This window comes from Siphateles boraxobius, unplaced genomic scaffold, assembly GCF_051911475.1.
Source record: "Siphateles boraxobius isolate OS27281-9 unplaced genomic scaffold, OSU_SipBor_1 130, whole genome shotgun sequence".
In the NCBI taxonomy this organism is placed as follows: Eukaryota; Metazoa; Chordata; class Actinopteri; order Cypriniformes; family Leuciscidae; genus Siphateles; species Siphateles boraxobius.
This window is the reverse complement of record NW_027508734.1, coordinates 17,385,529-17,398,648: the sequence shown is the minus strand read 5'-3', so window position 1 is coordinate 17,398,648 and position 13,120 is coordinate 17,385,529. Positions and strand designations below refer to the sequence as shown.

At 47.0% G+C, this 13,120-nt stretch overlaps 1 protein-coding gene across 24 annotated transcripts in view; it reads left to right on the top strand.

Moving 5' to 3' along the window:
* Positions 1-13,120, top strand: part of dysf (dysferlin, limb girdle muscular dystrophy 2B (autosomal recessive)) — a 110,946-nt gene that overhangs the window by 90,775 nt on the left and 7,051 nt on the right. For all 24 annotated transcript variants that reach the window (XM_077228261.1, XM_077228259.1, XM_077228260.1 and 21 more), the window contains 4 exons: positions 2,350-2,449; positions 3,305-3,477; positions 10,018-10,127; positions 10,291-10,438. In XM_077228261.1, the coding sequence (XP_077084376.1) occupies positions 2,350-2,449; positions 3,305-3,477; positions 10,018-10,127; positions 10,291-10,438 (531 nt within the window). The remainder of the gene's footprint in view (positions 1-2,349; positions 2,450-3,304; positions 3,478-10,017; positions 10,128-10,290; positions 10,439-13,120) is intronic.

Below are 13,120 nucleotides of genomic sequence, written 5' to 3'. Positions count from 1 at the left end.
GAGTGGTCCCTCGGCGGAGGGTCCGGATAACACACTGACGATCTCGTATATCAGAGCAGATATCCTGTTGAGGCAGGGGCTGAGGCCCCGGGAATGGAGACTTCACCCCGAGGTGGTGGAGCTCCTATGGGAGATCTTTGGTCAAGCCCCCGATATCAATGCTCCCGGGAGTTCTACCTGGGGTGCGACTCTCTGAGGAGGGTCGCAGCGCTGCCAGTTCGGTTGTTCCCTGCCGGTTCGCTGCTTCAGGGCGCCGAGGTGTTAGCGTCCCCTTGCAATCCTCTGAGGAGGGTTGTAGAACGGTCAGTTCGGTTGTTCCCTGCCAGTTCGCCGCTTCAGGGCGCCGAAATGATTGTAAATCAAATCCAGAGGCCAGTCTCGAGAGACTGGTTCCCTTATCGGAATTTCTGGCAGTGTGGAAACTTCTGCCAAATATTTCTCTATGGGTCCTGCACATAATAGAAAAGGGTTAAAAGGAGTTGTGGAAACGGTGGGCTTGGCCTCTGAGGGGGCCCAGCTCATAGAATCCGGTCTCTCGACTGAGGTCGTTGAGACCGTCCTTCAATCCAGAGCTCCTTCCACGAGAAAACTATGTACATTGAAATGGAAACTGTTCTCTACATGGCGTGGACAACGTTTTTTAACTCTTGTTAACTGCCCGGTTGGTACAGTTCTCGATTTCCTCAAGACCGTTTCTCTGCTGGATTATCTCCCTCCACCTTAAAGGTGTTCGTAACGGCTATATCTGCTTATCACCCCTCTCTGGGCTTCTTCTCTTGGGAGAGATCCTCTTATTATTTGTTTTCTCCGTGGTACATTGAGGCTCAGGCCTGCACTGCAATCTAGAGCACCGGCTTGGGATTTGGCCATTGTACTTGAGGGTCTGGCCTTGGCTCCCTTCGAGCCCATCGAGGAGGTTTCAGAAAAATTTCTCACTCTAAAGACTATATTTCTCCTTGCTATTTCGTCTATCAAGAGAATGGGTGATTTACATGCTCTGTCGGTTGCTCCTTCATGTCTGGAATTTGCACCTGGTATGGTGAAAGCATTCCTCTACCCTAGACCGGGTTATATTCCTAAGGTCCCACTAAATGTTGGGGGCCCAATAGTGCGGCAGGCCTTTCATCCTCCTCCCTTTAATACCCCAGATCAGGAACAGCTTAACCTGTTATGTCCAGTCTGGGCTTTAGATGCCTACGTTCACAGAGCTGCTCTGTGGCGTAAATCTGAGCAATTATTTGTTTGTTTTGGGTCACTCAAGAGAGGATGCCCTGCATCTAAACAGGTGATGAGTAAATGGATAGTCAAGGCTATTTCATTGGCTTATGAAGCGGCCGGACAGCCTTCACCTATGGCTTTGCGGGCCCATTCTACTCGGAGTATGGCGGCCTCTATGGCCTTAATTTCGGGAGTTTCCCTTCTTGACGTGTGTAATGCGGCAGGATGGTCCTCTCCGCTTACATTTGTCAGGTTTTATGACCTTGACCTCTCCACTCCTGGGGCGAGGTTGTTTGCTTCTTAGTGTGCGCAGGACTTCACACAGAACGGGCATTTGTCACTATGGCGTAGTGGGTATGGGGTTCCCACCGCGTCTCAAACGCAGCTCGGGTTCCCTTGAAAGGGAACGTCTCAGGTTACATATGTAACCCTGGTTCCCTGATAGGGAACGAGACGCAGCGTTTACCTGCCATACTTCCTACATGCCCTGATCGACTTGCTTCAGGTTTTTCAGAAGCTGTCGCGGTCTGATTTCAGGGCTGCTTTATAGTTTCCTGGTCTATGACGTCACCTATGTCGTAGTGGGCTTCCATTGGACTGATTTTACACGTGCTTCATGACGTAATCACGCAGAGCGTTCCCACCGCGTCTCAAACGCAGCGTCTCGTTCCCTATCAGGGAACCAGGGTTACATACGTAACCTGAGACGTTAATCTGGTTAGTTTATTTTTGGCTAGTAGAAGTTTTGAATGGCCGGTAACTTAAAAATGTAGTAGCCAAATTGGCCAGTGAGTGAAAAAGTTAATTTCAAACCCTTACATATATTATATATATACTCAGGATAATAATTTATATATTAACATGAAAACAATTATCAACGCTATCAGCTGAAATGTTAATATTGGTCACTAGTCCAGGTTGCTTAAAGGAACATTTCAGGTTCAATACAATGTAGGCTTCTTGACAGCATTTTCTACATAATGTCGATTACAACAGAAAATAATTTACACTTGTCATGGTTACAGTAACACACAATGAAATGATCGGTTATCCTTACACAAGTAAAATGATAAATTAGCAAGTAGTTCTGATTGTACTTCTGTGAATCCCACCATGTTCCTTTTTCTGCAGGAGCATTTTTGGAGTCTGGATAAAGTTGAAACAAAACTTCCTCCTAAACTTACTATCCAGATCTGGGACAATGACAAGTTCTCCTTTGACGATTTCCTTGGTAAGACCAAAACCTAATAGTCGTCCCTTGTGCCAGATCACATCTCAACTCCCTCCCTTAGCTTTGCCACCCTCAGCAAATTCAGTTGTGTTAACCTTGTACAGCACCACAAAGCTGTTTTTCAAGCATATTTTTCAGCCTTGACATGACAGATGAAAAACTTTTTGTGGGACTGGACCACACTGATAGGACCCTGTGTGTGGTTTATTGTCATTAACCTATGCGTCTGTGTATATGGACATGAGTGCATAGGGAGATGGTTAAACCAAAACCTGAACATCCTTAACCTGTGAGAGGTTACCCACCACATTACTGTGAAGATTGACCATCAGCATAAATGCACTTAACAACCTTAACGCAAATACACATTCAGACCACACAAGTCCTATAACATCTTGGCTGCTAATGTTATTATTATCAGCTGAACCTAATTTCCAACATGTCAGCACAACTAGAAGAGAAATAAGTTATGACCTGACACTTTAGAAACCTCTATAAAATACACTGATCTATGTACATTTGTAAAATAATTAGCATCTAACCACAATGTGAAAACCTCAAAGAAAATTACAGACAGACTGCCAACAGCAAAGTCTGAAGGACAAACACTTTGTCCGACTGATATTATTTGATATGATTGGGAAAAAAGATTCAAATGCTTGCTAACTTTTGCTTCTGTTCTGTTCTGTTCTTTTACATAGATAACATACATTTTCATATTTTCCTCTTGTGTTAAATTCACAGACATTCTCTTTTCTTGTATTTATTGTGCAGTCTTAGGTAAAGTCATCTGCTTTAGTGTATCATTGAACTTTAGGATTGTGGTGCTTTATTTTTTCTCTCCCTCTTTCTAAGGCTCTTTGGAGATGGACCTGAACCATATGCTGAGTCCAGCAAAGTCTCCAGAGAAGTGTGGCCTTGAGATGCTCTCTCAGTCCCAGGACAGACTGGTGTCTTTGTTTGAGCAGAAGACAATGAAAGGCTGGTGGCCTTGCGTGTGTGACAGAGAAAACAAGAAGATACTTGCTGTAAGAGTTACACACAAACCAGGGTTTTTATTGTGTTGAGAAATTTTACATGTCACATATCAAAAAGAAAATGACTATCAATTCAACCCACTCATAATTATTTATGCAGTTGTTGTATTTTTGACACAATACAACATACAGTACACCTGTAAGAATAATTAAATCAGACTGTAATGCATTGATTAAAAATATAAACACTAAAGTAATTTTCTTGTAAATACAATAGAGGTTAGTGGTGATACGGAAGGGATATATTTTTTTTAATGATCCTACAAGTTCAATTAATCCAAATATTGGATTAATTGAATAATATAATACAAAACGTCTCGGTTACGTATGTAACCCTAGTTCCCTGATATTGAACGAAACGCTGCGTCAAACGCTGTGGGAACGCCCCTGCGTTGTGCGTCATGAAGCACGTATGGAATCAGCCCAATGGAGAGATGGAATGTCATAGGCGGGTGACGTCATCGACCAGGAAACTATAAAGCACCCCATAAACACAAGCGCAACAGCTTCTGATAGGCCTGAAGGAAGCGCTAGCAGGAATGCCGGGAGTATGGTGGAATGACGCAGCTTCTCGTTCCCTATCAGGGAACTAGGGTTACATACGTAACCGAGACGTTCCCTTTCAAGGGAACTCGAGCTGCGTCAAACGCTGTGGGAACGCTAATACCCACGTCGCCATAGGACCAAGTGACCGCCATGTGAGAACTAGCGCACAGAGGACGAGAGCACCTGTGCCCCAGGGGTAGAACTTAAGTCTAGGTCGTAGAACTTAATGAAAGTATGCGGTGAAGACCATCCAGCCGCATCACAAACGTCACTGAGGGAAACTCCTGACAGTAAGGCTTTAGAAGCCGCCATACTCCTGGTAGAGTGGGCTCGTACAGCCAAAGGTGAAGGCTGACCAGCCGACTCATAGGCAAGTGAGATAGCCTCGACCACCCACTTGCTCATTCTCTGTTTAGACGCGGGACACCCCTTCTTTGGTGGCCCAAAGCACACAAATAGTTGTTCTGACTTCCTCCACAGGGCAGTTCTGTGGACGTAGGCTTCTAACGCCCTAACAGGGCAGAGTAAATTAAGTTTCTCCTGGTCAGACGACAGAAATGCAGGAGGACAAAAGGCCTGCAGAACTGTAGGTCTAACAACATTAGTAGGGACCTTGGGAACGTAACCTGGTCTAGGTTGCAGAAAAGCCTTAACCATGCCAGGCGAAAATTCCAGGCACGAGGGTGAAACCGAAAGAGCCTGCAAATCTCCGATTCTCTTTAGTGAGGAGATAGCAAGAAGAAAGATAGTCTTAAACGTGAGAAACTTCTCAGGAACTTCTTCGATAGGTTCAAGAGGAGCTAGGGAAAGACCTTCTAATACGATGGCCAGATCCCAGGCCGGCACCCTCGTACGAACTGCTGGCCTCAGCCTCGGTGTGCCACGAAGGAAACGAGTTATAAGCGGGTGTCTCCCAAGAGAAACTCCACTGAAAGGGACGTGGTAAGCAGCCAGTGCCGCCACATACACCTTTAGTGTGGAGGGGGATAGCCCTGTGGAGAAGCGCTCCTGCAGGAATTCCAGCACTGCACCCACTGGGCAGTTAACTGGGTCCTGCAGGTGCTCTCCACACCAAGAAGTGAAGAGTTTCCACTTCAAGGCATAAAGCTTCCTCGTGGATGGAGCTCTGGAGTGAAGAATGGTCTCAACAACCTCGGTTGAGAGACCAGAGTTCATGAGCTCTGAGTTCATGAGCCATGAGAAATAGTAACCTCCCTTGGGACCACAGGAGGATCTGACGGGCCAACTTGTAAAGCCGGCGAAACCGCAGGCCCCCCTGATGATTTATATAAGAGACCACCGACGTGTTGTCTGACTGAACTAACACATGATGACCTCTCAGGTCTGCTAGGAAGTGTTTCAGAGCCTGGAACACCGCCAACATCTCTAGACAATTTATAAGCCGTGATAGATGATGGTCCTGCGACAGCCCTTGGGCTGGACGACCACTCGTGACCGCCCCCCACCCTGTGAGGGAAGCATCCGTCGTTAGCGTTACGCGACGACAAAGAGCCCCCAACACAGGCCCTTTGAATAGGAACCAAGTTTCTTTCCACATGACCAGAGCACGAAGGCAGCGCCGCGTGACTTTGACCGTGCGGAGCGGATTTTCCCTCGGGGAGAATCCCTTGGTCCTGAGCCACCACTGTAGCGATCTCATGGACAATAGGCCGCAAGGTATAACGTCGGATGCTGCTGCCATCAGACCCGACAGTCTCTAAAACTGTTTTACAGTAAGTACCTGGCCTAGCTTTTCTTGTTTCACAGCTGAGAGAATCGAAACGATGCGGGTCGGAGCGAGTCGCGCCTGCATCGAAACCGAAACCCAAACGACACCCAGAAAAGTGGTCTTCTGAGGAGATAATACACTTTTCTTTGCGTTCAGCCTCAACCCCAACTTCCTGATATGAACGAGAACGACATCTCAATGTCGAACCGCCATCTGCTCTGTCTGAGCTAAAATCAACCAATCGTTGATGTAATTGAGGACACGAACACTCTGGAGCCTCAGGGGCACTAGTGCTGCGTCCATGCATTTTGTGAAAGTGCGGGGAGATAAAGCTAGGCCAAACGGAAGAACCCTGTGCTCGTACACCCTCCCCCGAAGGCGAATCTCAGGAACTTCCTGTGTTGTGGAAGGATGGAAATGTGGAAGTACGCGTCCCTTAGATCTATCGTGACAGACCAGTCCTCGGATCTGATTTGTGACACGATCTGCTTGATAGAGAGCCTCTTGTATTTTGGCTTCCCTACCGAGCGATTCAATAGGCGCAGGTCTAAAATTGGACGCAACCCCCCATCCTATTTTGGAACGATGAAATATCGGCTGTAATAGCCTGACTCCACACTGGGAGGAGGAACCCGTTCTATAGCCTCCTTTTGAAGGAGTGCTTTCACCTCTTGTTCCATAACCAGAGCCTGCTCGGGGCCCACCACTGTAGGCAGAACCCCTCTGAATCTTGGTGGACGACACCTGAATTGGATAGCATAATCCCTTTCTATTGTCTGCAGGACCCAATGAGATATTTTTGGAAGGCTTTTCCACTCTGCCAGAAATTCTACTAAGGGTACCAGTCTCTCGAGGCTGGCCTCTGGTGTAACTTGAGCAGCAAACGCAGCGCCCTGTAACGGCACACCGGCAGGGAACAACTGGTCTAACCACTCTGAAACCCTCCTCAGAGGGAGCGAGCGTCCCTCGGGAAATCGCTCGCTGGGACCGTCTGCGCCCCGGCATGAAGGCGGGGTTGGCAGAACGGGCCCCTGAGGGCACCAAGGAAAAATGGGCACCGTAGAAAGAGGTGAACACCTTTCCGCCTCGGTGGGGACCACCCTCAGTGTCCTGCGCGCCGTGGCGCCAGGACTTCTTCTTAGCCGAAGCCTTCTTAGCTAATATAACTGTCCTCAGATCAGTTCTATTACTGGGAGATTTCGGCTGAGAGTGCCGCGGCTGAGCCCACTGTCCAGCAGGGGGAGCACGAGACGCGACACTCTGCTTCAGCGCCCTATATGATGAGCTCGCAGACGGCCAGGGCTGCCGGGGCTCAGCAGCCCCAGGGACATGAATTTTTAAAGGGAGAAATTTCTTAAAAGCTGTTGTTTGCTTTTACTTCTCCTGGAATTTATCGATGACATAATTTACAGCATCGCCAAATAAACCCGGGGGGAGAGAGGAGTGTCTAAAAGGAAAGCTTTTTCTTTTTCTTTTATATTTGTCTGATTTAACCACAGATGTCTTTCTGCGGCCACCAGAGCTGCCATAGATCGACCCACTAGCTTGGCCGACTCTCTGGTTGCGCGCAGGGATAAATCAGCAGCCTGACGCAGTTCGCGAACCACGTCAGCACTGACCTCCTCACTCTCACTCACGTCCCTCAGCAGGTCAGCCTGGTATGCCTGCATAATAGACATAGTAAGCAGACATGATGCAGCCTGACCCGCCGCCGAATACGCTTTACCCACAAAAACCGAAATATTTCTAAGAGGCTTGGTGGGTAATGCCGGTGCCTTAACAGATGACGCAGCCTCGAGGGAGAGAAAACTCGCAAGCGGCTCTTCCACGCGAGGCATAGCCGAATAACCATACAATATTAGAATATGTTGAAGTCTGGGCACTAAACACTCTATATGACACCATTTTTTTCCACGATTTCGACACCTCAGTGTGGAGATCGGGAAAAAACGGCAAGCACCGGCGTGGACGTTGCACTCGTGACGGCAAAAATCTCTCATCTAATTTTGATTTAGAAACAGACTCCTGTCTAGTCACTGGCCATACAATGCTGAGTTTTTCTACAGCTCTTGTCAATACCTCCACTAGCTCATCACTTTCGGGAGTGTAATGTGGCGAATCCTCCACATCTCCCTCATTTATAACTGGTGCCTCAGCCCGAGCGGAAGAAACCGCAGTGCGTGCTTCCGAACACGGGACTGAGGCACTGGATCTCACAGGTGAAGGGAGAGATAAGGCAGAGCCCGTCTCTAACCCCGCTGAGAGATCCATCTGCGATCCCCACGATACGCGTCGTCGCTCTGCCTCGGCAAGAGCGGGACCCGAACCGCGGGGAGCGGGCACCTAACCGCTCTCCTCGAAGAGCGCCCGGCGGGAGCGGAGCGTCCTTAATGGCAGACGCTCGCAATGCTCACAATCAGCTCCCTCGAGAGCTGACTGGGCATGCTGCACTCCCAAACAAACAACACAAAGAACGTGTGTATCCCCACTCGTAAAATAACGCGAGCAGGGAGGGACACACTTCCTAAACTGCTGTTCGTTCGCCATATCTCTCTTAATATATATATATTAGTGCTGTGCGTTAAACGCGTTATTAACGGCGTTAACGCAAACACATTTTAACGGCGTCAATTTTTTTATCGCGAGATTAACGCTCTTTTTGGCCTAGCAAACAACACCACACCGGATAGCAAGACGGAAACAAAACAACAGGCACGCCGCACGTACTTGTTTGGGCTTGCGCGCCGGCCAAAGAGTAGTAGGCTAACGGTACGTTTTGAGTGGATGGCGCGAGCGCGAGACGCCGAACTAGAGACGTGCACTCTCAACGCAATAGAGTGCGGCGCGGGACTAGATTTGATGGCCGAGTGCGAGGGCGGGCTCGAGCGGTAATGCACTCACTCTGTGTGCGGATACGGGAGAATAAAACGATTCGCGGGACTCCCGCAAACTAGAAATATCTATGAATAAAACATAAAAACTAATACATTTTTATTCATATGTTGCAGAAAAGCAACAAGAACAACTAAAACAAAATAGAAACGATTTACAGGCCAGAGTTTCTTTTTATAACATGTTTGCAGCGTTGAGGGATGTAGCCAATCACAGACATATGAAGAAGCATCAGAAGCATTTAAAATAGACTCCCCTCACCGCTCAAAACAGACTTTTTGTTCAGTGCTGAATTCTGTAAGCTGGCAAATCCTCAAATTATAACAAACAAAGTGTATATATTATGAAAGATTCATTGTGCAGTCAGCTTCACTGATAATAACAGATGTGTGAGATTGCGATGAATTGATGTCAGCTTTTTAGGAATTATTAAGGGAGCGCACTTTGCGCGCATTCAGTCATGCCAAACCATGCACTCAGTAGCCTGCTTGCTTTTATGTTATAACAGTGGTTTGTGTGTTAATGCTTTAATAACAAATAATTTATCAGGAGCATTTATGCTGATGTGTATGGTGGCGACACGTAGGCGAAAGTATTTGGAGGTAGCCTACAAAAAAAAGAGTGTATTTGCGGGCGGGAGCGGGACAAAAATGTTGCGGGCGGGAGAAAGTAACATAGAAAATAGTTGAGAACGTCAGTTATAACGACCCACGTATGAAAAAAATTGACGGGTTTAAATCGGGCTTGGGCTCATAATTACAGTTTATGTGTCGGGCCGGGCTCGGACACAATGCGCACGGGCTCGGGTCGGGCTTGATTTTTTTGGGCCCGATCTAAGCTCTACAATGGATGACTTCAGACAGAAGCACATGGATACCACAGCTAAGAACAAACTTAATGCTGATCCACTTTTCCATGTTGATAAGAGCATTAAAATTAGAAAAAATAATGAGACAAATAGAAATCAAGGGACATTTAGAATAGATAAAAATGTGCGATTAATCGCGAGTTAACTATGGCATTAATGCGATTAATCGCGATTAAATATTTTAATCGTTTGACAGCACTAATATATATATATATATATATATATATAAATTGTTGCGCTTGTGTTTATGGGGTGCTTTATAGTTTCCTGGTCGATGACGTCACCCGCCTATGACGTTCCATCTCTCCATTGGGCTGATTCCATACGTGCTTCATGACGCACAACGCAGGGGCGTTCCCACAGCGTTTGACGCAGCTCGAGTTCCCTTGAAAGGGAACTATATAATTCCCAACTACCAGTTTAAGGACTATCTCTCTCTCTCTCTCTCTCTCTCTCTCTCTCTCTCTCTCTCTCTCTCTCTTTCTTTGTCATTCAGGGAAAGTTGGAAATGTCACTGGAGATCCTTTCGGAGCAGGAGCAGGATGAGAGGCCTGCCGGACACGGTAGAGATGAGCCCAACATGAATCCTCATCTAGAAGAGCCACGGTAAGTCAAGCACAACCATCACAGTCATTCCTCTTACCATATAACAACAAGAAGAACAAAAAACAGCTTTTATTATTAGCCGTTTTATTAGTCCCCCTCTCAAGGTGGGAATTATAGAATTTAATATAAGGTTGCTAATATAGGGTTCTGTTTCTCTCTCCAGGCGTCCTGAGACCTCATTCTTTTGGTTCTCGTCCCCATATAAGACGTTTAGGTTCATTGTGTGGAGGAGGTTTAAGTGGCTTATTCTGGGCTTCTTTATTCTCTTTTTCATTATTCTCTTCCTTGGAGTCTTTCTCTACGCCTTCCCTGTAAGTATCTGTGCGTTATTGTGTCAATAAAAGAAGAGGATTAAAGTGAAAATTGGGGTTTCTGTGATCATGAAATGTTTGATCAGAGATGTGTGTCTCTGATCGTAGTTCATGAATGTGGCATGTGTTATTCAGTATTGCAGACACACTCATACACACAGAGTCATGCACATTGAAGATATTTCATACAGTTCTGTGTAACATATTACTCAATGTACTGTAATATATACTGCCCTACAAAGCAAAAAGGCAGTAACTGCATTTTTGGTCAAAAATGAGTTATTATCATTTTCATGACATTCAAGGCATCCTTTGTTATGTGACAAAACATCTTATCTCAAATGTCTCGTTTTGGAGAAAAATGGTAGTCGTTTGTACAGTAACTGCAAAAAGCCCTATAAAACAAAGCAAGAATACAGTAACATCCATTACTGTATTCTTGTTATGTTTTACCTAACAAAAAATAACCGTGTTGCTGCGCAGTGTAGTTACTGTTGCCATGGTGAACACACACAGCTGATTTCGCGGCATACTCACGGGACAGTTTTAACATTTGCGATTTCACCCTTCTGACTTCACACATATTTTGTTTGAGATGGCACAAAGCCAGGGAAAGAAGATGGTAGAACTGGCGTTGAAAAGAAAATACCCGGAGAACAGTGACAGATTAAACATTTAGAGGCTAGGCTATCACAATATAAACACCTGTTCCGCCAGGGCGGAACTTCCTCTCAGAGGTCCATTCAGATAGCATTGTGCTATTTAACAGGCGATGTTTTAAATAGCTTTGCTTACCTGCCCCCTGATCCACCCTGCTCCTAGCTGTAACTTTATCCTCTGTAACTTCACATCATCGCCGATGCCATGTCATCATTTCGTTGTTCATGTCACAAAGTTATAATCCAACCAGCGGTGATAAATATTCAATAACTAGAAAAGCACTCGGAGAGCACTAACCTCTGTCAAGGTAGCCTAATAGGTCACCGAGGCAATTCCAAATGTCCCGTGTTCCGGATCACCACAAAAATGTAGAAATCTGTTCCTTGTCCTAATACCCATGTTGTCCGAAAATGTCATCCAAATCCGTACAGTACTTTTCGAGTTATCTTACTAATGAACAGACAAACATAAACGGCACCAAAAGATAATCTTTTGGGTGGAGGTAAAACTTCTAAAGGCATCAGGCTATCCCCTAACATCCAAGCAGTCAGCATGATCTTCGCTCTTATTAGCCTACATGACCGGCTCTTCTTTTTTCATAGACTAATCATTCACGGCGTTATTGTCCAGCAGGAGAATGTAACTGTCCATAAACACAGCTATCGGTGTAGCAGTTATTCTTTAACGTGACAGGTGTCTGTTCAACTTGAAACACACTCTCTTCGCGGCCGCTGTTGGAAGACTATGTCCGTGTAATACGGTTCAAAGTAGTGTGGTGGGAAGAAGAAGACGGGGTCGGCGAAACTGGAACTCGTAGGTTTTTATTATTCAGAATCAAAGAAACAAAATAAAAGGCGCGCGCACAGCGCATTCACCATACCAAGTACGGCACAACTCAGTCCACAGAAAATAAGTTCTTTTCAAGATGATCAGTTAGGTCTCAGCTTCCTGGATTACACAGCTCCCGCACGAGTTCCAGTTCCTTCTCTCTCTCTCGCATTCTCCCACTGTGTGGCTTTTATCGGTCTCCCCACGCCAACCACTGCAATCAGACACAGGTGTTCATCATCTGCACTTGACCCACTTACCCACCTACTTGACTCGTCTCTCCCTACAGACGCCGCGAGAACCACGCCCCCCTCACCACATACCCCCACCGCCCGACTCAGGCCGGGGAGCCATCCGGCCTGCAGCCGCCCCCCCCGAGAGGAAGTCGGCCACCACCATCTGTGCCCCCGGCCTGTGGAGCACCTGAAACTTAAAAGGTTGTAAAGCGAGATACCAACGGGTGATCCGCGCGTTGGTATCTTTCATGCGGTGGAGCCATTGAAGGGGCGCGTGGTCCGAACACAGGGTGAACTCCCGGCCCAGGAGATAGTAGCGAAGGGTGAGGACAGCCCATCGGATGGCCAAACACTCCTTTTCAATGGTGCTGTACATCGTCTCTCTCTTAGAAAGCTTCCGACTGATGTACAGCACCGGCCGTTCCTCTCCCTCCACCTCCTGGGACAGTACCGCGCCCAGACCCCTGTCCGAAGCGTCCGTCTGTAGGATGAAAGGGAGAGAAAAGTCAGGAGCATGTAAAAACGGTCCACCGCACAGAGCAGCCTTTATTTGGGTAAAAGCCTGCTGGCACTGTTCCGTCCACTGGACCGTATCTGGAGCCCCCTTTTTAGTTAGATCAGTCAGCGGGCTAGCAAGGTCAATTAGGCACAAACCTCCTATAATATCCCGCTAGCCCCAGGAACTGTCTAACCCCCTTCTTGGTCTTAGGACCCGGACAGGTTGCAACGGCTGCTGTCTTATCAATTTGTGGACGCACCTGTCCGTGACCTAAGTGGAAGCCCAGATACTTTACCTCCACCCGCCCAATTGCGCACTTCATTGGGTTGGCCGTGAGCCCTGCCCTCCTCAGCGTCTTTAGGACAGCACGCAAATACTGCATATGCCGCTGCCAGTCATTGCTTAGATGATAATGTCATCCAGATAAGCAGCCGCATATGCCGCATGCGGCCGGAGAAT